The 24,207-nt window shown below is 36.9% G+C and overlaps 2 protein-coding genes and 1 non-coding gene across 3 annotated transcripts; all 3 read right to left on the bottom strand.

Annotated features, from left to right (window-relative positions):
• Positions 1 to 9,001: 9,001 nt before the first annotated feature.
• Positions 9,002 to 11,762, bottom strand: LOC103422349 (soluble inorganic pyrophosphatase 1-like). The gene is made up of 9 exons (XM_008360432.4): positions 11,568 to 11,762; positions 10,940 to 11,056; positions 10,658 to 10,686; positions 10,460 to 10,525; positions 10,246 to 10,353; positions 10,048 to 10,113; positions 9,846 to 9,966; positions 9,657 to 9,738; positions 9,002 to 9,535 (listed from the first exon to the last, which is right to left on the bottom strand). Exons 2-9 carry the CDS (start codon positions 11,052 to 11,054, stop codon positions 9,493 to 9,495), a joined length of 630 nt encoding a protein of 209 aa, XP_008358654.1. The 5' UTR covers positions 11,055 to 11,056; positions 11,568 to 11,762; the 3' UTR covers positions 9,002 to 9,492.
• Positions 11,763 to 17,307: 5,545 nt separating this feature from the next.
• Positions 17,308 to 17,385, bottom strand: LOC114826858 (small nucleolar RNA U54). Its single transcript, XR_003775865.1, has one exon. It is a non-coding gene; the product is annotated as a small nucleolar RNA U54 (small nucleolar RNA).
• A 3,888-nt stretch (positions 17,386 to 21,273) lies between these two features.
• LOC103422432 (soluble inorganic pyrophosphatase 1-like) lies at positions 21,274 to 24,180 on the bottom strand. Its single transcript, XM_008360526.3, has 9 exons — positions 24,081 to 24,180; positions 23,585 to 23,723; positions 23,475 to 23,503; positions 23,318 to 23,383; positions 23,103 to 23,210; positions 22,174 to 22,239; positions 21,955 to 22,075; positions 21,749 to 21,830; positions 21,274 to 21,533 (listed from the first exon to the last, which is right to left on the bottom strand). The coding sequence occupies exons 2-9, from the start codon at positions 23,721 to 23,723 to the stop codon at positions 21,491 to 21,493; spliced, it is 654 nt and encodes a 217-aa protein (XP_008358748.1). The 5' UTR covers positions 24,081 to 24,180; the 3' UTR covers positions 21,274 to 21,490.
• Between the last annotated feature and the right edge of the window lie 27 nt (positions 24,181 to 24,207).

The raw sequence follows: 24,207 nt of genomic DNA, 5'->3' as shown, positions 1-24,207 counted from the left end.
TGGATATAACTTCTTCAATACTCAACGAAATTGGGTGAAACAAAAAGGGAAGTTGTAGTACTCAGCGAGACGAAGAGATTGATACTTGCATGCCGGCCAACTCACTTTGGTTTAGCTGGCAATTGTCTCGAAAGTCGTCGGAGGCGTCGTGGGAGACTTGGGTGTTCTTTGGGTGTCCCGGAGCTTCGCCGAGACGGGGAAAAGAGAGAAGAAAGTTCCAAAGGTGATGGTGGTGTCGTAGCTAGGTAGTTGTGGTGGTGGGTGTGTGTGTGTGTGGGTGCTCACGGCGATAGAGAGGGAGATAGATGAATGGGTTTCAAGAGAGAGAATGGAGTGTGCAGAGAAGGAGAGAAGAAAGAAGAAGGGGTCACGGGGGACAAAATCAAGGGGTGGGCCCTTTGGGCACACTAATTAAGACCCAAAAACAATTTTAAAAGCAAGATAATCTCAAACTTAGTGAAATACAATTTAAATTAGGGGTGGGTGTAACAATCTAACCCCCTTAAAAGAATTTCGTCCCCAAAATTTAAATCACTTACTAAACTGAAATACTCGAAAATAGTAAGACGAATACATGTATAAAGAGAAATCAAGTCAGAGTGGATGCATCAAAGAGAATATGCCACACCGTTGCGAGCGGGTTGCAAAATCCTCTATCATGCCTCCAAGCTTTTAGTTTCTTCCCCATTAGTGTAAAAGTAGAAAACATACTTTAATAAGATATAAAGTCGAAAACATATATTGACGTAAGGTCAAAAATAAATACGCAAAATACTATAGCGTCAAAAATAGATATGTACTAACATATAGTTCGAAAACTCGTGCTGAACTTAAAACTAAAAACCGAAATACTTCCCCCAAAACATTTGTAACGCCAAAAACAAATAACTAATGTAAATGAAGTTAAAATACTTATACGGAAAACCAAAACTGGAAAATGAGAGTGAGTCTCGCCTAAGCATACAAAACGTCATGCACTTCGAGAACATGAGTCTTTGGTTAGAGTCCCAAGAATAACAATTCTGCACAACTGTTAAAGACAGATCTTCCTGTCCACTTGCTTAATGAATCCAATGAATAAGTTATCGATACAACGGTTTGCAGCCTGCAATATCGACAACAATTGTTGTCTCGATAAGCAAGCAGTAATTTCCTGAGGGTGCACAATTTCATACATCGTAAATTTGATCCTCCGAATACCAGTTCACAATACTCCCCTGCCAACTAGTGTTGCATGTAGAAACCCTCGTACCATGTCGCAAAAGTGCCATACCCCAAACTGAACAAAACAGAAACTGTCGTCGTAAAACTCTATCCAACACCAAGCATCCTATCCTCTTTAGTTCTTCCAAATGTGACCAACTACTCTAGTGTTTCACCAGTAAAGAACCCTTTTGAAAAATGTACCTTGGGATTCAAGAGAAGTGGCTACCATGTTAGTAGTAGACCCAAAAGCTCGAGTTAAGCAAGCAGAAAACGAGAAGTCATCTTTCCCAACAAGCAGTATCTCTAGGGAGCTGTTGTAATGCTCAATCTACCTCTCCATTTTTGCTTAGTTGCAGACTTCTAGTCAAACAAGGCCAAAGTTGGTGGAAAGAAGAACTCGCAAATGATCATCCTAACAACCAAAGAGAGCACACACCTTTCGAGAGAAGTGTAAAGATTATCCAATTCTCGCCTCGACTGTGCTGTAGTGCCATCCCAAAATGTACCAAACAAATCTGCTAGAAGTGTTTCGACAACCACGTACTCACAACAATAAGGTTCAGAAGTGAAGCAGTGGAAATATGCGTTGAGACGAACACATATCGTTGGAAAATAACCGATGTGATGCCTATGAATTCTAGTAAGATGGTGATACAATATGCTGACCTTCCGTACTAAAACCTTCAACTAACTCTTACTAAAAGACCGCTCAAACCTCAAGCCTACGTGCTCTCGAACCGAAGGATCCTGGTGAGAGGTAGTGGAAAGCTGCGTTAAGGCGAACACATCACATCATCGAAAATGTCTACTAGAGTAAGGTATGATGGTTATGAATTGTAGCAAAATAATGAGTGGTGACTATTCAATTCAGCGTGAAGATAGTGATGCAATCAACTGATCACTTACACTACAATCTTCACCAATCTCTTACCAAAAGACAGCTTAACTTCACACCTATATGGAACTCTTTCTGGTAAGTCTGGTAAGCTTGTGAAAAGGTTATGCTCCTATCGTTCCTGTTCGAATCGACATGAACTGGGTGCACACTTTCGTCGAAACGATCGATTGTGAATTTCTCACTGATTGAGCGAGAAACCATGTCGAGAAGGCTGAAAGAACACTTAAGAATTTAAGGGTCAAAACAAGTCCATTAAGTCTAGAGTACAAGATATCGGGATTAAACCAGAAACCATGCCGAGAACAAACGTTTTTTTTTTCACCCTTGGTGTATTGTTCTGGCATGATCCAGTTTACATTGAGAAACAAATAAGCGAATGAAGGCGAAGATGCAGAAATAGGAGTCACTGTCTATGATTATTTGGTTAATCATCACAATAAGATCGACTGGTTTCTTAGCCAAAAGAAAATAGGTCTAAGCTCAAGAATAGTTAAGAATTGTTAATAAGATTTGACGATGCCAAAGACATTTCACAATTCACAATACTTTGTGAGAGCTGCTTCAAAGTTCAAAAATTAAACATAAAACCTCTGAATCAAAAGAATGACGAAGAAGAAAGATACGAAGCAGCTTGGGTATGCATGCCACACAATTGGCTACCTTAAAGTGATGCCCTTGAGTAATCCAAAGCTCAATGAGTCCAGAGAAGTTCAGAGTAAAGCTCGATCTTCGTAAAATGATGAATATGGTAAAGTCTCAAGCCATTTCATTGAAAATTACAAGGCTGAACAATTAGTGGACAAGAGCACTGGTCAGTTAAGCTATAAGCAAGAGGCTAAGTTCACCTCCACCGAAAGGTACGTGAACAAGGAGCTAAGGTTTACCACCGAGTACCAGACCCAGGTGAAATTCAAGGAGTTTGTTTATCCAAACAAGACTAAATCTTCACCATCCAAGTCCAACTACAACAACAAGAAGAATCACAACTCCATTTGGAAATTGGTGAGAATAGCGTCTGCTTCTGAGGAGCTTCCCAAGAAAAAAAATTAATGTAAACGAAGTCAACACTCGAAGAATTTGATGTGAAGCTGACGGTCAAAGGTTCGTGAACTTGACTTCGTCGTTGGAATAAGCAAGAATGTTATCGATAGAACAATCACTGAAGATTCATTCTAAAGATTCACACGAATATCCTCAATGAAAACGAGTCCAAGAACATTGATTTGCTCCCACCAACTACCACCTACTAACCGTCGTCACCACTAGCACTTACTCGTTTATTTAGCACGCACTTTGAATGTTTCGAGCAATTTTCAAGAGATATAACTCTGCCTGCCATTCCTAGGGAACGCATGTTGCAGAGTGATATCATCGCTTCAGATCTCCAGTTGGTCTTAACCAATTCGTACTACCAGGATTTTATTTTTTATTTTTTTCCATTTCCCAAGATTTCGATGCAAAGCCGGCTCTTCTCGCAATTCCTAGGAAACGCATGTGGCAGAGTGGCATCGCCATTTTGGATTTACAACTGGTCTTGACCAGACTTCCTCAAACTGAGATTTCTAAAACAAGTCGCTTCCACTGACCATGCCCGTCATTCCTAGGGAATGCACGTCGTAGGGTATCGATCCAAAGCTGAAAGTCATCCAACAATTCAAACACGTCACCGATGAGGCACAATACCGACACGAATTATTGTATTTCAACCGGAAGGTGACCATTCAAACAGAGAAAGGTTTGCACAACTGCACCGAATGGCACCAAATCTAGAAGTCCTGACATCCAAATGATGTCAAAACCAACACTTTACGAGAATAGAAGAGAATCCTAAGTATGCTCTGAACAAACCTCGCTTTGATACCAATCTGACATGCCCCGATCTTGATATTCCCCGAATACCAGGATAGGCACGTGCTGGCCGACACCCGAGGGTGACGAAAGCCATTTGTTAAGTGCAAATGCTGAGAATAAGGAATAGATAAAACTTATAAATATAAAAGAATCAAGAATATGCATTTAAGGAACGTGTTCAGAGCATACGACTAACTAGAACACCGAAAGAAATAATATAAAATTTAATGAAACAAAGGATGGGTCCTACACCGAGATGACTCGAAGATGCCGATGTGGAAGTTTCTGGATGCTGGGATTGTATGCCTCGATTCTAAGTCCTAAAGGGGGCGCAAAACAAACATGAGTGGACCAAATTGATATATATATAATAAAACAGTTATCAACATATTAACCCCCAGGTTTTATGAAAACACATATATATCATGATAAACATAGGTTTTCCGAAACCTAGCATGCCGTGCAATATCTCAAATCATAACTTTTATATATAATAATCACTAGTGAATTGTCCGATAACCCCCAGGTCCCATGCCAGCTCCCCGTCTCTGAGCAAATAGTCAGAGGAAAATACACTTCAGGCCCCATGTCAGCTCCCCATCCCTGTGCTAAATAACCAGAGGAAACACACTCCAAGCCCTATGCCAACACCAAACCGTCGCCCGGGACGGACTAGAATCTATCCCTACGTCCTGTAGCGGAAATGACCACTAGGTAAGTACAAAACCATTGAACATATATATATATATATATATATATTGAAAAACAACTTCATAGTATATAGTCATCCACCATCTATACTATAAAGAAGTGTTCGAAACATGTTCTAAATATCATATCGTCATCCATCGAATATTCTATAAGAACATGAGTTATATGAAAAATAGTAATAATTCAAACTAGCCTTAGTAAGCATGTTATCTCACAAAACGTTTCATAAAACTTAATCATCAAATCATGCTTTTCATGTATGTATTTATACTATTAAAACATGCATTTTTAGAAGGGATCCACTCACAGTACTTAGCTGCCGAAAAGCCACGCAACTAGCGAAGATAGAAACGCCACAAATATTGCCCCTAAGCACATAAATGGTCCAATTAATAAAACTCTATTATAACAATTGAATTTGGGAAAACGGACGTTGGAAACGAATTTAGAACGTCGAATTACCCTAAGAAGGGTCCCAGTTAAATTTTGTAAACGCCAATAGAATACTCCCTAGCGGAATATTCCCCATAAAGGGTTTTGGGCCGGCTAGGGTTTAGGGTCTGGACTTAGGGGTTTAGGGTTTAGGTTTAGGTAGGTTGGGCTTAGGATAATGGGTTAATGGGTTAAGGGTTTTCTAATTTAAAAAGGGTTTTGGGTTAATAGGTTAAAGGATTGGGTTAAGGGTTTTAAAATGTTAAAGGGTTTAGTTTCAAACAAATAAAATACAAAAATAAATAAAAGGGGTCCAAGGCCCAAAGGCCATATCTGATGGGTTTTGGGGTAATGGGCCGAAGGCCCTATGCTGCACAAAAAGGGGCTTGGGCTTAAAGGCCCGATCCAGTTCTTTTGGGTTTTTATAAAACTAAATAAATAAATATAAATAGATTAACGGATTTTGGTTGGGTTTAAAAGGATAACGGGCCTAAGGCCCTAGGTTTGGCACGGCCCAAAGGGCCTGGTTCAAAAGGATCTGGGCTTGAAAGCCCAATCTGAGCTCAGAACATGGGTTGCTGGTCCCAATTGAAAGAGAAGGTTGGATTTCGGCCGGAAATCTAGACAAACTTTAAACGTTTATAACTTTGTCAATACTCAACTAAATCGAGTGATTTAAAACAGAAATTGTAGCCCTCGAAGAGACGAAGAGAATGGTACCTTGCACGATATCTAACTCGTCGTGGATTGGCCGGAAAACGCCTCGAAAGCCGTCAGACTCGCTGGAAACTGGGTAAGATTCAAATGGATATAACTTCTTCAATACTCAACAAAATTGGGTGAAACAAAAAGGAAAGTTGTAGTATTCAGCAAGACGAAGAGATTGATACCTTGTACGTCGGCAAACTCACCGTGGTTTGGCTGGAAATTGTCTCAAAAGTTGCTGGAGGTGTCGGGGGAGACTTGGGTGTTCTCTGGGTGTCCCAAAGCTTCGCCGAGACGGGGGAGATATAGAGAAGAAAGTTCCAGAGGTGATGGTGGTGTTGTAGCTAGGTAGTTGTGGTGGTGGGTGTGTGTGTGTGTGGGTGCTCACGGTGATAGAGTGGGAGAGAGATGAGTGGGTTTCGAGAGAGAGTATGAAGTGTGCAGAGAAGGAGAGAAGAAAGAAGAAGGGGTCATGGGGGACAAAATCAAGGGGTGGGCCCCTTGGGCATACTAATTAAGACCCAAAAACAATTTTAAAAGCAAGATAATCTTAAATTTAGTGAAAATACAATTTAAATTAGGGGTGGGTGTAACACTTGGTTTTCGAAGACATCAAACTCGACACCGAAGATGTTGTTGTTGGGGTTGCCGTTGTTGAAGCAGTTGAAAAAACCCAATTGAAAAGTGCTGTGTGGAGGTTGCACCGCTTAAGCCAGAGAAGGGTGATAAGAGGATGGTTTTTTATTAAACTTTGAGCCTTTTGGTTAAATAACATTTTAGAATGGTTTTTGGTTAAATATTTGTTGGCCCAAACCTTTTTCATTAAAGCTCCCTAATTTCAAATGTGGCGATGGCTTTTTTATGAGATGAAAAATAGTAGAGAGATTTCTAATTTCTATGCATCTCGTAACTAGACCTGTAAACGGGTCGGGTTTATTGGGTTTAGGTCAGGTTCAATCCGACCCATTAAGCTAACGGGTCACCCGAACCCAACTCGTTAAGCTTAACGGGTCACCCGAACCCAACTCGTTAAGCTAATGGGTCACCCGTTTCAACCCGTTTCACCCGTTAACCTTTTTTTTTTTTTTTTTTTTTTTACACTTTTCTTCCAAATCAATTACACCCGTTCTTAGCATCCTAGTGCTTGTGCTAGCCACCTCCTTCCTTCATTCGGTTTGTGTGCATATGCAAGTCATTGAGTGATTTGATGAACACCTGGAGCTTTGTTACGATGCACAAGAATACAAACAATAATTAAACGTTCAATCGAAAAATTGATAAATAAATTTGAATGCCACTTCTCGCTCACCCCTATTTTCCGTTCATCTAGTTTGTTTGTGGGTTCTTTCTCTTGGTGGTGGTGACGGATCGGCGATAGCGGCACAGCTGGCGTGGTGGAGTTTGCTTTTTTTTTATTTTTTTATTTTATTTATTTATTTATTTTTTCAGATCTAGGGTTTTTGTTGATGTAAGCTTGCTCTTTATGAGCTTGTCGGTTGTTTTTACTTGTATTTGGCTTGCCTATGGGCCTTCCATTTCTTGTATTAGTTTTTATTAATGAAAGTTCTCTGTTTGTCCCAAAAAAAAAAAATATTCGAATGCCACTTATAATAGTTTCATTCTCCACACACACAAAAGGTCCTATACCAGAATTACATTTTATTTTGGAACCTGGAAAACCAACTCCCTTTCAATATTTCAGAAAAATCGGGAAAATTCATACTTCGAAACTACAATATGACTACAATTTTCAAAATTTCATAACTTTTGAAGTGTATCCTCATCGCATAAAGGATAAATGAATAACCAAAACTAATAACCAAAACAAACCCAAATCAAAACATTTATGGCTAACATTTCGAAATTAACATTTTGACAAATTCAAAGCGAGTAGTTGGGAAGGGGAAAGAAGCTCCCTTTAAGCTCATACATAACAAATGAGACTGCAATTCAACATATTTACGACAAAACAAATAAACCCATATTAGCAAATAATGGAACCTCATTGATTCATACGCAAAAGGGCCTACAAAATCCAAAAAACAATAAGGGTCTACCAAAAATTGCAACAATCTTCCATAAGAATTCTAAAGCAAAGAAATGAGAGATAGAGACTTACCTGATATTAGAAATAACATGAACTGATTAGCAGAAACGTCGAAGATAAAGGTTTTGTAGGGAGAGGGAGAGAGAGAAGAGAGAGAGAGGTGGGGAAGAAATGGAAAAGGAGCCGTGGGGTTAAAGTTTTGAAGAACGTGGGGAGGAATTGCCAGTACCGGCGGCAATGGCAACACTTGCGGAGACCGAAGCCGTGCGACGGTGCGAGAGAGAGACGTGAGGAACATGAGGGTTTTCTATTAGAATTGTTGAAATTACACAAAAGTCCTCAATAACGGGTCTTAACGGGTGGTTAACGGATTTCGCGGGTTCACCCAAAATGACCCGTTATTTAACGGGTTGACCCGTTAACCACTTGACCCGTTCATCACCCATCCGAATACTAATTTTAATGGACCAGGTCGGGTCGGATTAACGGGTCGGGTGAAAAATGCCAAGTCTACTCGTAACCAGTGGCCTTTTAATTAGTAGCAGCATTTCCCTTTGTAATTATGTTCCCTGTACTTTCTCCTTTTCTCTTTTATATTTTCCGTCAGTTCGTGATCCTTCATGGTTATTCTTGCAAAATATTAACCAAATCGAAAAAATATTTAAACATTTGATCAACAATGTGATAATTCACTATTCCACCAAAACACCGGATGCGTCCATTCATACGGTAATATTTACAAGAATGAAAGTTTTCAATTTGATTTATATTTTGTAGATGGGATTTTTAAAGAGTGACCTAAAAGACGAGCAGTTTCTTTCATCAAACCTAATTGTAGAATGGGAATAACCACTTAATACTATGGTCTAGTAGTATTCATCTTCACTCATAAGTGAGAGGTCTTAGGTTCGATTATTGCTAGCTCATTATGAGGCTAAGCCTACCCCTCCCATTTGGTGTAGATAATATCGTTTGTAAAAAAAAAAAAAAAATTGTAGAATGGGAACAAAATGAGAGAATGTCAAAGAGAAGGAAGGTAGCAAACATTCCTCTATCCAGAGATTCCGGACGAGGTGAACCCTGAACCCCAAATCATTTCAGGTTTATTAGGGTTTCATTGCCGATGAATTGATGTTGTCAGATGAAGTGAATTTTCATGAAAGTTGTACTGCCTCTCTCAATGTCCAAATTGAAAATAAATCATCATTTTAATTTAGGATTGGAACACATCCTCCATTCCAGCTGGATAAAACTAAATAAGCAAATTAATGAAGGAAATTCGTTATAATTGTTTAGACATTCTAATTCGAAGAATTTTTGAAGATAGGTAATCTTTTCCGTTTTAAAGTCCAAGGACGCCAAGAGCAAGAGTCAGAATCTTGTCGTGAATGCAGGGGCGAGATGCTCTACCACTGAAGCAAGAAGATCCGAACCAGAAGATGATACCGCTGTCAAACGGTGAAACCGCACGTAATGGAAAGGGAAACAACATTCTCCAGTGACTTCCTCTTAACTTTACTAATCAACCAAACAATCACCAATCGAATCCAGAACAGAAATAGTAAAACTGGGGAAGTTCTGCATGAAATCTTCCTTCTGCCATTGATAAAAATGACTTATTTGTAATTAGTGGTTTGTATGTTTACCGCCTTAAGGTGTGCATTATGTACTCAGCATAAAGATCCCTGCACCAAAACATAAAAGTCAGACACGCATCAGTTTTTTTCTCTTTCTTAAGCAACAAGAAACATTAGAGCTTCGATCGCCATGTCTCAGAAGCTTGTGGTTCCTAAAGATAAAACTTACATTGAGTACTGGATAGCTTCAAGAGCAGTGCTAGCGGGCAAGAAGGCGTTTACTGCAACCTCTTTGTTCTCATTCTTCTTGTCTGAGCAATATGTTAAGAAAAATGGTGCAGCATTGTAATTCCATTGAAGTCTTAAAATCTAAAGCGATGCATTAAGTTTTAAAGTATGAATGTGAACTGAAGGATACAGTCTTCAAAGAAGCGACGAATCTCAGAAAGGCGATGAGGGGGGAGGTCATCGAGTGCAGTGTAATGTGTGTACTCTGGATCATCGGCGCAGACTGCGATGATCTTATCATCCTTCTCTCCCTGGATTAAAAACATGAATCAGTAATTGTGAAAGTTCATGCACAAAACTGAACAGTTATAGAAAGATGGTAGAGGCTCAACCTGATCAATCATGGGCATCACTCCAATGGCTCTGGCTCGCAGAAAGCAACCCGGAAGCACAGGTTCCTGTTTTAATTCATTTATTTAAATAAATACTCATCAATACTTTATGAATTATACTAATTATTTTGTTATGTTCGAATGGATTTGGATAACGAAAATTTCTTCGAAAAGATGACTGAAAATCTGAAAAACCACCTGCATGAGGACTAAAACATCCAGTGGATCATTGTCTTCACACAAGGTGCGAGGGATGAAGCCGTAATTGTGAGGATACACCACCGACGAGTATAAAATCCGATCAACCTGAGAGTTTATGCAAAACATTTAAGAACAATCTGAACTTAGATACTTGAGACATGAAGAAAGTAACTCTCAAGGTAATTCAGAGCTGTGAATTTTTTTTTCATACCTTAATCATTCCTGTCTTCTTGTCAAGTTCATATTTGACTTTGCTTCCCTTTGTTATCTCGATAACCTGAACCAATCCAACAAACAATTCAGTTAATTTGCAACTTTATTGACAACATATATGATTTCCTCTAGTCACTTGTTTTGGCTCAACGGAAACTAATGCTGGTTATTTGATAAAGAAGGAGCAGATACATACAACGTTGAAAATATCGGGTGCACTAGGTCCTGCAAACAAAGATTTCGCAACATGATCAGTTTCTTCCAGGAAAAGAACCGAAACGAAAGAATAAAAGAAAGGGGCTAGTGATTTTAACGCTCATTGTTTAGCCTCCTGCCCTCCATCCGTGAGTGTGGGACAAATAGTAAAATATTCAGTTTAGAGTGCAGATGGCTGAAAGAGGCGCGTCAAAATCGCTACCCAAAAAGAAAGGTATGAGCAAAAGCTAGAGAGATCTAGTAAGGGTGAAGCTGTAGGTACCAATTTCAAGATCATGCCAAGGATGTGCAGCAACTGATCTTCTTGACAGAGATGAAAGGATCCTCTCATTCAATTTGGGAGCTTTTTGAGTTTTAGGTTCTTCTCCTTCAGACATCTCTAACCATATTCAGGTAAAAAGTAAAAGGGTAAAACATCACATTGCAGCTATTAGGAACAAAAAACATTCAAACAACAAATAGGATATTGATGAGCGAAACATCAACACACTTGAATAAATCATGGCCTGGGAAAACAAAATTACCAATCCAAATGTTGAGCTAAATATAACAGGATTACTAGGAGATTTGAGGTAAATGTTACAGGATTACACATGGTGATTAAAGATCAACAAGCCCATTTAAATCCCTATATCCAAATCCCTCACAATTCATACATTTTGGACATTGCAATTTATAGCACAGTTGATTAGTCAAAGACACGTTTTTACTGTGAAAAATGTGATGAACAAGAACAACCCGATCAAAGACAAGATCGTTAATTACAAGATTAGGAAGCCTAAACAAAGATATAAAGCAAAACTAAGACAAAGGTTTTCATAATAATCATGGTTTATATATGATAAAACATAATACAGAATCATGAACAGAAGCAAAAATATAATAAACACCTTGAAAGTGCAAAAAGGGCAGTTGGGGAATCTTGGTGTTTGTTGATGCAGAAACTTGAAACTAAGAAAAAGAGGATTGAAGAGCAAATGTACTTATAAGGCTGGAGTGATTGGATGAACATAAAATATTTATATATTATGTGGGAAAGGAGGAGAGAAGGAAGGGGTTGGTCAAAACGTTTGAGGGATTGCCTCGTGTCTACCTACGAGAGAAGGTCGCTACTTGAATACCCAACCCTTACGTTGAACCTTCGAAGTTGGTTAATCTTTTACTTTGATTATTTGTTTTTGTTTTATGTTAAATTTGAAAAAGGATTCAGAAAATGAAATGAAAATGTGTTTATTGCTTCAACATACAAGGGTCTGAACTCGTTGTAATGAGTATTTACCCTGCATTAATTCAAGATCGTGTTTTGCCTTTTTACTACGATGTGAGTTTGAATTTCGTCGACTCTTTAATCTAACATCTAATCTAAAAAAATCTATCGTTTGACAAAAAAAAAAAAAAAATCAAGACCGTGTTTAATTTTTTACTTTTCCATGTTAGTTGTTAAATAGAAGTGACCGCAATTAAAGATAAAATGAGAGAAAATCAATTAAGGTGATTTAGATATGTGAAACAAATACCTATGAATGCTATGGTTATAAAATGCAATTATGAGACAGGTTCTAGGAAAAAATGGTAGAGAAAAACCAAGAAAGACTTGAAAAGACATTTTGAGAAAAAAAACATGGAGTATTTGGAGTTAACAGAAAACTAGATACAAAACTAAGAACATTGGCGTTCCAGGACTCATTTAGCCGACTCCATGTAATGAAATAAAACTTTGTTGTTTTAGCTCCATTGTTTAGCATTATTTTTGCACTCAAATTTAAGAGAGAAATATATATATATATATATGTGTGTGTGTGTGTGTGTATCATCCGACCATGTGCCTCCTCTCAATCTTTCCTTGTGCAAAACCTTATATTAAGCTTGTAAAAATAATTAAAAGATTCGTCTCAATTTTTAAAGTCCCCCACTCCCTTTCATCGCTTTATCTTGCATTCTCAAGTCTAAATACTTTTTGAGTTGCTATATTTTGTTAGTATAAATGAGTAATAGACTATTAACACAATACGTGAAAAAATAACAATAAAGAGAGATTTGAGAATGAGAAAAAAGCAACGGATTAAGACATTACACCAAATGTAGATGAAGTGGTGAAAACTATTTTGATTTGTCTCATAACAAAACACAAATTTTTTAAAATGCCTCTTTTTAGTTAAATATCTCCGATCCTTCTCGAGATTATACATTTGAACTCCTCTTTTACCCGAAAAGTTGCTCTTATTATAACAAATAAGAATTAATTAAGTCAAACATAGAGAAAATCTCAATCTATAGTAACACGTACAAGATAGGTGAACCTCACCTGGATAGTAAAAATTCAGATGGGATTATTTGGGCAAATCTCAACTAACTCAACATCAATCTTTGTAATATAATATTTTTTTGACGGTATTCTAAAATAATAATTTAATTCCATTACTTTGGCATTACTATTCATGATTTGGTACTTGTGTAATATTTTGTTGTTTATGGATCTATAACTAGAGTGTTCAGTACGTGGAAATGACCATAAACATGGCGGTTCTAGTAGCTTGTATATTATTTGAAAATTTAATTGGTCAATCTTGCTATTGTTTCCTAGGGTGATGTATTTAAATAGGGAGCTTTAATGAAAAAGGCTTGGGTTAAGTTTACTTTAACCAAAAACCATCCTATACTATCATTTAACCAAAAGGGCTTTATATTTCATGATAAGGACAAAACTATTAAATATCAGGCCCTATAACCTTGAATACACATGGGCTGAATTAAAAGCCCAAAACGAAATATTTTTTTTCCCCAGCTCTTACCCCTAATGGAACCTCACTCCGTCAGCCACTCCCATTAGAAATAGACTTTCCTTTTTTTTTTTTACAAGTATGCCACTTCCTCATAAAAACAAATTGAAAAAAAAACCTAATAATTTATACGATCACAAATCCCATCTTGAATTTTGTTCGTTCTTGCTTCGTTAATTTTAAATCGGAGGGGAAAATGGTAGGACCTGTTTGGTTACTCAGAAAATTTCACCGAGATTCTGTTTTCTGATAAGAGTTTGAAACTTGCAAAGCTAATTTCAATGGAGGAAGCTCAGAATGCGAGGAGCCCTCATTTTTTGCGTTTTATTATGATGATTTGAGCTCCGAAAGACTGAAAATCCCATGAAGATTCATGAGAAAAATGGAAGGCAGAATAACTGGGTTAGTTTTGTTGTTTGACCCTAGCGGCAGTGCGTGGAGTATTGAATTGATTCAACAGAATGGTGGTTTGTTCTTGCATCATGGGTGGCCGACATTTGTGATAGACCATTACGTAGAATGCTGAGACTTCTTGATTTTTAGATACAACGGTGATTTGCGTTTCACCGTGCTAATCTCTTATAAAAGTTTGTGTGAGAAAAAAGCTGCATTTCGTTTTGGATATAGCCAAGCCTCTAGCAACTTTGAAAAGTATGTGTATATGGAACGAAAAAGGGGAAGGGAGGAGGCCGCATCATCTGGCAATAAGCTGGTTGATGGTGTGACGAAGAAGATGAAAAATGGCTTGTCTTAATTCCATTCAGAATGCATCGATGAGGGCTGAGAAGAAGCAGCTTGTTCCAAGGAAGAAAATCCACATGAAAAGCCTGGGTTGGATGTTGTACTATGAAAAGCCTGGTTTGGATGTTGTTATATATATATAAAGCAAACTTTCAAAGAAACGAGACCATAATAAAAGATCTCGTTGAGCAACACCCACCATTAACGTTTCTTCCTGCGCCACAACGCTGACAAACACTAGTAGCACTAGTGCATTGTTATAGTACTTGTGAGCCATTTATCCAAGTTTCCTTGAACGTGCTTGTTACTTGTTTGATTTTTATATATATAGCATCAGCATAGCACACATAACTAAGATGACTTGTCATGAGGGTGGTGGGTTAGGATTAGCTAATTTGGTAATCCAATTTCTGGTTGCCTAATTGACTAATAGTCTAATAATTAAAGTCACTGTCGTAAGTGCGCTCATTGTTACTTATTAGGATGGGTTATTTTGGTTCTGTTCAAAAATAGTCAGTCAGTTTAATAAATTGTGTAGTACCTGTGTCAGTTTGATAAATAGTCAGTGTTTAGTTTACTAAACAGTGATAGTACTAGTGTTCCGTTTAACAAATAGTCAGTGTTTAATTTACGAAACAATGATAATACTAGTGTTCGTTTGATAAATAGTCAGTGTTTAGTTTATGAAACAGTGATAATACTAGTGTTCCGTTTAGTTTACGAAATAGTGATAGTACTAGTATTCGTTTGATAAATAATCAGTGTTTAGTTTATGAAACAGTGATAGTACTAGTGTTTTGTTTAAGAAATAGTCAGTGTTTAGTTTACGAAACAATGATAAGTTTACGAAACAGTGATAGTACTAATGTTCCGTTTAAGAAATAGTCAGTGTTTAGTTTACGAAACAGTGATAGTACTAGTGTTCGATTTTGTTTACGAAACAATGATAGTACTAGTGTTCGTTTAATAAATAGTCAGTGTTTAGTTTACTAAACAGTGATAGTACTAATGTTTCGTTTAAGAAATAGTCAGTGTTTAATTTACGAAACAGTGATAGTACTAGTGTTCCGTTTAAGAAATAGTCAGTGTTTAGTTTACGAAACAGTGATAGTACTAGTGTTCGTTTGATAAATAGTCAGTGTTTAGTTTACGAAACAGTGATGGTACTAGTGATCCGTTTAAGAAATAGTTAGTGTTTAGTTTACGAAATAGTGACAGTACTAGTGTTCGATTTTGTTTACGAAACAGTGATAGTATTAGTGTTCGTTTGATAAATAGTCAGTGTTTAATTTACGAAACAGTGATAGCACTCGTGTTCGTTTGATAAATAGTTAGTGTTTAGTTTATGAAACAGTGATAGTTCTAGTGTTCGTTTGATAAATAGTCAGTGTTTAGTTTATGAAATAGTGATAGTACTAGTGTTCCGTTTAAGAAATAGTCAGTGTTTAGTTTACATAACAGTGATAGTACTAGTGCTCGATTTTGTTTACGAAATAGTGATAGTACTAGTGTTCTTTGATAAATAGTCAGTGTTTAGTTTATTAAACAGTGATAGTACTAGTGTTTCGTTTAAGAAATAGTCAGTGTTTAATTTACGAAATAGTGATAGTACTAGTGTTCGTTTGATAAATAGTCAGTGTTTAGTTTACGTAACAGTGATAGTACTAGTGTTTCGTTTAAGAAATAATTAGTGTTTAGTTTACGAAACAGTGATAGTACTAGTGTTCCGTTTAAGAAATAGTCAGTGTTTTGTTTACGAAACAGTGATAGTACTAGTGTTAGATTTTGTTTACGAAACAGTGATAGTACTAGTGTTCGTTTGATAAATAGTCAGTGTTTAGTTTACCAAACAGTGATAGTACTAGTGTTCCGTTTAAGAAATAGTCAGTGTTTAGTTTACGAAACAGTGATAGTACTAGTGTTCGTTTGATAAATAATCAGTGTTTAGTTTACATAACAGCGATAGTACTAGTGTTCCGTTTAAGAAATAGTCAGTGTTTAGTTTACGAAACAGTTATAGTACTAGTGTTCCGTTTAAGAAATAGTCAGTGTTTAGTTTACGAAACAGTGATAGTAGTGTTCCGTTTAAGAAATAGTCAGTGTTTAGTTTACGAAACAGTGATAGTACTAGTGATCCGTTTAAGAAATAATCAGTGTTTAGTTTACGAAACCGTGATAGTACTAGTGTTCGATTTTGTTTACGAAACAGTGATAGTACTAGTGTTCGTTTGATAAATAGTCAGTGTTTAGTTTACTAAACAGTGATAGTACTAGTGTTCCGTTTAAGAAATAGTCAGTGTTTAATTTACGAAACAGTGATAATACTAGTGTTTGTTTGATAAATAGTCAGTGTTTAGTTTATGAAACAGTGATAGTACTAGTGTTCTATTTAGTTTATGAAACAGTGATAGTACTAGTGTTTGTTTGATAAATAGTCAGTGTTTAGTTTACGAAACAGTGATAATACTAGTGTTTCGTTTAACAAATAGTCAGTGTTTAGTTTATGAAACAGTGATAGTACTAGTGTTCCGTTTAAGAAATAGGACAAACAAAAGAAGACTGCATCTGGATAAATCTACAATCAGGAAATTTTGGGTCATCTCCATTTGGCTGTGCGCAAAAAAAAAAAAAGTTAAGAGGGTCGAAGATTGCATTTGGATCACAGAATAAACATACTTGTTAAAGTTGAAATTATTTTGAGCCATTTGCATTTCGAGATGTGAAAGCCTAAAGGAAAACGATGGGCAATCAATTTTGACCAATTGCAGCTAGCCCATGTTGAACTGCAAGTGAAGTCCACCTAATTGAACTTCTGGAAGTGCATACTATTTGTAATTTAAGTTAGAGAATGTGAAACAAGCTCAATTAACTTCCTAATCACTCTCTCTTAGTGACTCAACAAGTCTAAATACTACAAACTGTATTAAGAGTTCATTAGCACACAATCACCTGGTTGATGCACCGAAGAACCTCTCTCTTGGCAACTTCTTTGCTCTCATAAAGCCCAGCAACAAAAATTTTAATTTGCAAAATTAAATTGTAAAAAAAATAAAGATTAAACCCAAAAACAAAAATTAAACAACAATTAGAAACTAATTGCTCTCATAATTGCTCTCAAAAGTTATCCAGTCATGTTCTGAATCAGAATAACATACATTGCCCATTGTAGGCACATAATCACAGAGCAAGATAAACACAACAAAAAAAAAAGGTCGTACCCAGTGCACAAGGCTCCCGCTTTACGCAGGGTCTGGGAGAGGTGAATGTCGGCTAGCCTTACCCCCATTTATGGAGAGGCTGCTCCCAAGTCTCGAACCCGAGACCTACCGCTCATGGGCGAAGACACTTGCCATCACACCAAGTGCGACCTCTTGCAAGATAAACACAAAATTCAAACAAAATTAAAAAAATTAAAACTAAAAATATTTTAAATGAAATTTTGAAATTGGTAAAAATGGAAGAGCGATCAGAGATGGTTAAGGGTTGTTGGTCACGGTTAAATCAGAAACATGGACCAATAATTCTTCATCATATCGCACTTGAAATCCTAAATTTGCAAATTAATTTAAAAACCAAAAACTTCAAACACCCAAAAACAAAAAATATCACAGCCCGAACATTTAGAACCGAAAAATAATCAATATTTCCAAATCAAAATTCAATAGCACAAACCTTCTCCAATACTAATGTCCTTTGAATATCGACTTTTGTCGGTTCGACAGCCGATATTGGATTTGTCACGGCGCAATAGAAACGATATCCAGATAGCATAGGACGCCGTGAAGTACGCCAGCGATGATCCAAGGGGACGGACATAAACAGATGATGAAGGATGTATTCGCTAATGCATGCACCTCAGGTACGGCAGCGATGATCCAACTAGCTAGTTTTCTTCGATGAAAGGTAGATTAGGAAAGTCATACGACATCTCCGCTTCTTTCCGAACCAAGATCTGCACTTGTTTATCACATCTTTCGAGAATATAACCACTAAAACTCATGAACAATATATGCACAGATTTACATCAATAATAAAACAAATACCTCACTCCATCAACTAACAATAATCAGAAAGAGCATTTTAAATAGATTCCAACCTGCAACTTCCAATTTAAGCCTCTCTGGACTACTCGATTTCCACAGTCTATGGTAGCCACACTTGCCCCAACATTCTTTAATAGATTGCCTCCTTAAGTGGCCCTTGCATTGTTCTAAACAATCATCATTCTTGACTCTTTCAAGTAGGCAGCTTTTACAATAGAAAGGACGGTGTTGTTGAGGGTTGCGAGTCATAGAGATACACTCTTCCAAGAAATCATCGTTTAGAAGGCATTCTCGGGTGTTTCAGAGTTTGACGGAGAAGATCGGATGATGGCAAGATGTAATGAGAAAATTACATAAATTAATCTGAATTTATAGACTTTCTCTCTGCATATGAAGGAAACGGACCAAATAAACGGGTGAGGAAACTTGACGTTAGGGGTACAATTGGAAGCACAATAAATTATTTTGGTTGGGCCGGTTTTATTGGGCTGATTTGATATTAGGTTTTGTACTAACCATTAAATAAACTTTTAACATGGTTTTTGGTTAAAATTTAAAGTTTTCAAGCCCTTTTGGTTAGTTTTCCTATTTAAATATTTAGTTATGTGCTTAGGAGGGTGTGAACAACCACTATACCAAAAGATGGTTTTTTTTTTTTTTTTTTTGTCGTTTTTGATAAGAAAAATTTGGGTATAATAAAAAATATATCTTAATTCTCTCTCACTTAGTTTATGTGTAATAATCTTCTCAGGACCTATATCATGTGTTATTAAGGCCAAGGAAATAAGAGATGTTATTAAGGGGTGTTGATATTTGCAACACTACTTGTTGCCTCAACAGTGTTAAAAACTGAGCACTTAACGCAAAATCAATTTCGAAATGGGTGAAGATGCCCTGCCCAAAATCCTTTTATGGTCGTTACATATTGGATTTTTATTGCTTTTTTTGTGTGAGTTTATTGTCAAATCTGCTAGGCTCCTAGATAGGATTTGATGCGGCGATCTCTTGTAATTTGGTCTCAGAGAACCAAAATGTTTAGGCATTATAAGGACCACATTAAGTTGATGCGTTGGACTTGATTTTTACCAATTCTAGAACAGTTCATGTGAATAAGGTTCTTATTGTGTGATTGTAAAAGTTGAGAACTCATTTCTTTGTTTCCAAACTCGACAGTTCTAAACAGGTGATCTTATTTGACGAGCTTGAAGAAGCCTTAGTTATTAAGAGATTTCTAACCTTACTCGTCCTAGATAAACTGTGAAACCAAACCAGGATAGGAAATGGATTTTACTCCAACAATTGAGTCGACTGGAAATATGGATTGCTAACTTTTTGTACTTCTACAAGCTTCAGTCGTCATTGATTTGATGTAACCAGTCGAGATGCATTCTTATAAAGGAAAACTAACGAAAAGTCCAAAAAAAAAATTCTTTTAATGAAAAACCCTTTTTTAAAGGTATAGTGAATAGTACCAGAGAAATGTATAAATGTGGTTTTTCATTAAAAGTGAACAGTACCGGGAGTGTTTTGTTAAAACTTCATTCTTATAAAGCAAGGCATTATTTTCTCTCATATCTAAGTTGATATAAGATACCATTATTATAAATCAGAACTGAATCAATTTTTTTTTAAGAAGCGATAGCGAGGGAGAGGTGAATCAAACTCGGGATTTGTGATGCAAGAGAGAATGCTGAACTAGTTGAATATCAGAGTGCACAAAGAATAAGGCTACACAATAATAAGAATATTATTAAATAAACTAAAATGCCGAAACGGTTATAAAATCTCAAGAGATTACATTGTGACGAACTTATTCTACAAAACTACGAAGCATTATATTTACAGTGAACAAACCTAACCCTAATACTAATAGGCTAGGCCCAAACAAAACTTATAAGAAAACCCAAACAATATAATACCTAAAATACTAATATTTCTAACACCCTCCGTCAAACTCATGACGGTATACGACATGGGTTTGAAAACAAGCAGATGTGGACTAGCTTCATAAGGCAGACTAGTAGGCATGCAAACTAGACTTGACTTGACCTAACTGGCGAACTGGCGAAGATTCAGATTGGCTAATGTTGAGAGTATGGATAGAACTTGTCGCTAAACGGACCAGATTTTCATATCTCAAGTGCAGAAATCCTCAGACTTCATTAAAACTCCAATACAACCGTCAAATCAACAACAAAAAGGCAAGGACAAGAATTTCAAAAACAACAGCAAGTGCAAACAATTCGATGGAGGAGACTTTTGGTTGCAGGCGGCAAGGGTGACAACAGCATGCAGTGGCGATGAGATTCTGTTGCAGCGGTAGTTCAGTGGGTTCAAGACTGCAGCGGAGTACAGGGTCGAGCAACAACGGTGGTGGGGCAGCGGATGCAGGCAACAAGCGGGTTGCATTGGACAATTAAGCACTGGTGCAGCGTAGCGGGAAGGTTGGCAGCAAACTAGTTTGTATTTGCAGTGGGTTGGTGGTGATGTGGCAGCGTTGATCAATGGCAGGCGGTGGTTTGAACTGGTGCAGATGCAGGAGCAAGTGCAAGCTGAGCGGTTTCTAGGCAGGATCTGGTGCGAGCGGTGGCTTTGGTTACATACTTTAGGTTTTGGCTTGGTTCCGGTGCGGTGTGGCTCCGGCAGCTCAAGGCGATGACATTTTATATATATATTTTTTCAAACTAAACCAACGACAATCTAAACAATGAACACAAATAAGCTGATGCGAATCAAGGACTGATTAAATTCCGAAGAATTAAACCTCTCTGATGTTAAATATCATAGTGCACAATAAGACTACACAATAATAAAAATATTATTAAACAAACTAGAATGCAAATGACTATAAAACCTCAAGAGACTACATTGTGACCAACTTATTCTACGAAGCTACATTTATAGCAAACAAACCTCACCTTAATACTAACAGGTTAGGCCCAAACTAAACTTAGAAGAAAACTCAAACAATATAATACCTAAAATACTAATATTTCCAACAGAACTACAAAGCCCTTCAAAATTGAAGCAGATTATTAAGAAAAGGGAAGTTATTATAGCACACTCAAACCTTAAACACATGATGTTTAACAAACATTCTTTGGTGATATGATTAATCAACCGAACAAGGTTATATAATCATAATCCGAAATACAGCAAAGTAAAAAACTTGAAGTTTAGCCTGAAATCTTCAGCTATATCATTGATGAAATGACTTATTGTAAATATTTTAGCCACCTGTATGTAACTTTATCGCCTTAAGGTGAGCATTATGTACTCTGCATAAAGGTCCCTGCGCCAACAAAATTACAAGTCAGTTCCTTCAATGTTTCTTATGTTTTTTGCGTAATTGGAAGACTTGATTTTGTTTTTTATTTTTATACGAGCAATATTTAGGGAGGGGGAAGCAAACACAGAAATTCGGGTGTAAGGGTCAATGCTCTTATCGACGTGAGCTATGATCCCCGTGTGAGTGGGTTGATATTGTGTTTAGATGCAAAGACTTACATGGAATACTGGATAACTGTAGCAGCATTGGGAGCAGGCAAAAACTGGTCAACTGCAACCTCTTTGTTCTCATTCTTCTTGTCTATAACAATGTGTTAAGCAACCACTTTGCAATTGTTCTTCAAAATGTTATAACCCCCAAAATAACATTCAAATATACATCTAAAGGAATACGTTAAGTTTCAAAGTAAAATTGTAAAGGATACAGTCTTCAAAGAACCGACGAATCTCAGTGAGGCGATGAGGAGGAAGCTCTTTGATGTCAGTGTAATGGTTATATGCTGGATCATCGGCACAGACTGCAATGATTTTATCATCTTCCTCTCCCTGGATTAAAAGCATAAAGCCATAAAAGTGAGGGAAAACAAATAAAAGCAGAAAGTAGTGGTAGAGTTTCAATTTGCTAGAGAGCTATGGAGTAGTACCTGGTCAATCATAGGCATTACTCCAATCGCTTTGGCTCGCAGAAAACAGCCCGGATGAACAGGTTCCTGTTTAACTTCGCTGATTTAGATAAATCAACTTGCTAATATGAAAATTATGATGGACTAATTAGCTAATTAATGAGACTAGAATGGAAACTTGTTGGTCAAGGAACATGTAGCATTTTGGTTATATTATGGTGTCTTTTTGACCTGGCAATCTTATACATGACCTGTTAACCCAAAATGAAACAACATGAATATTATAACAGGTTTCAGGTCAAGGCTTAACGGTTTAGGTGTGTTATTGAGTCAACCTGTTAAGGACACGTTAAATAAAGTGTTGATTTAGGTCTACGTGTGGGTAACCCTTTTGAACCTGTTAAACTAAAAGCTCTAGCTCTCTCATAAGCACAGTACACGTAAATTCATGTATAATATGCATATTATACATGTACTTATGTATACTTGACACATTATACTCGTTCCATATTTCACGTATTATACCTGTTCTATATTTTTCACGTAAAATGATGTGTTTTGGAAGTAATATTTATGTGGAATGTAGATCTAAACTTGAAGTGCTTAATGAAATTGTAGTCCTATTGTTGAATCAAAAGAAACTTACGAATCAAAAGAAACTTATGTGAAGTTTGTTCTTAATGATGCAAAAGGGACATGTCAGGTAACCCCGTTAATTCTAACAGTTCAAGTTGGGGTTTGAATTCTTAAACCCGTTAAGATAATTCGTGTGCCATGACACGATCCGTTAGAATAACTGTTTTGATACAAAATCGACACAAACACAACTTGTGTGCCAGGTTTTTGGCCTATTTGGCAATCTGATTCTCTTCTACTTCCATCACCATTCGATGTAGTTTGGCAGACTGATATTTTGCAGAATCGATGTATATGAAAATTAAACATGTCACCTGCATGAGAACCAACACATCCAGGGGATCATTGTCTTCACACAATGTGCGAGGGATGAAACCGTAGTTGTGAGGATAGACAACTGAGGAATACAAAATCCGATCAACCTGAGAAATTGTCGGAAGCATTAAGAACAATCTTAACATATATAGATAAATATATAACATAGGGAGAAAGTAATGATCTTAGAAGAGAACTCTGAAAAATTTCATACCTTAATGAGTCCTGTCTTCTTGTCAAGTTCATATTTGACTTTGCTTCCCTTTGAGATCTCAACAACCTGTACCAATCCATCAAACAATTCAATTTGCAAAACTTCTATAAATCCCCCTAGTTCCTAGTTACTTGATAAAGTACGAGCGGATACATACAACGTTGAAAATATGGGGAGCTTTAGGTCCTGCAGACAAGAATTCGCAACATGATGATTAGTCGCAACATGATGTATATATATCATGATGAAACTGTTATATATGAGTACCAATTTCAAGATCATGCCAAGGATGTGCAGCAACTGATTTTCTTGAGAGAGAAGAAAGAATCCTCTCATTTAACTTAGGAGCTTTTTTGTGTTCTTGAATAGCTGCTTTAGCTTCTTCACTTTGATCTTCAGAAGCCATCTAATGAAAAATAGGCAGAAAACATGCATTTAATCATAAAACATGAACAATTGATATGTAAATAGCAAATTCTGAGCATATGCCACTACGCAGGCCATCATAATTTACACATTTAGGTACAACATTTCAGTTTATAAGATCTTCAACATCACTGACATGTTGAAACAAGAAAAGGTTTTAACCGATTTTTGGACTTCAAAAGCTTGAAGTGTCAGGGAGTAACCCAACAATGTAAAACAAGCTAACACCCTTTCTCTCATGCAAACACGTCAGCAGAATAACTGAGAAGTAAGGATTGGAGCTATCAAACCCAAGACAAGATCATTGATTTACAAGATTAGATTGAAGCATACGCACCTTAAGGACGTTTGGGGTTGAGATAGAAACTAGAAAGACAAAGATTAATAGGAAATAAGTGCTAAGAATATATTTAGTCTTTGCATGACATACATATTTATAGTAGATTGGGAGGGGAAGGGAGAGA

This window comes from Malus domestica, chromosome 01 (assembly GCF_042453785.1).
Source record: "Malus domestica chromosome 01, GDT2T_hap1".
In the NCBI taxonomy this organism is placed as follows: Eukaryota; Viridiplantae; Streptophyta; class Magnoliopsida; order Rosales; family Rosaceae; genus Malus; species Malus domestica.
Note: the sequence above shows the minus strand (reverse complement) of the source record. Positions and strands in the feature narration are given on the sequence as shown.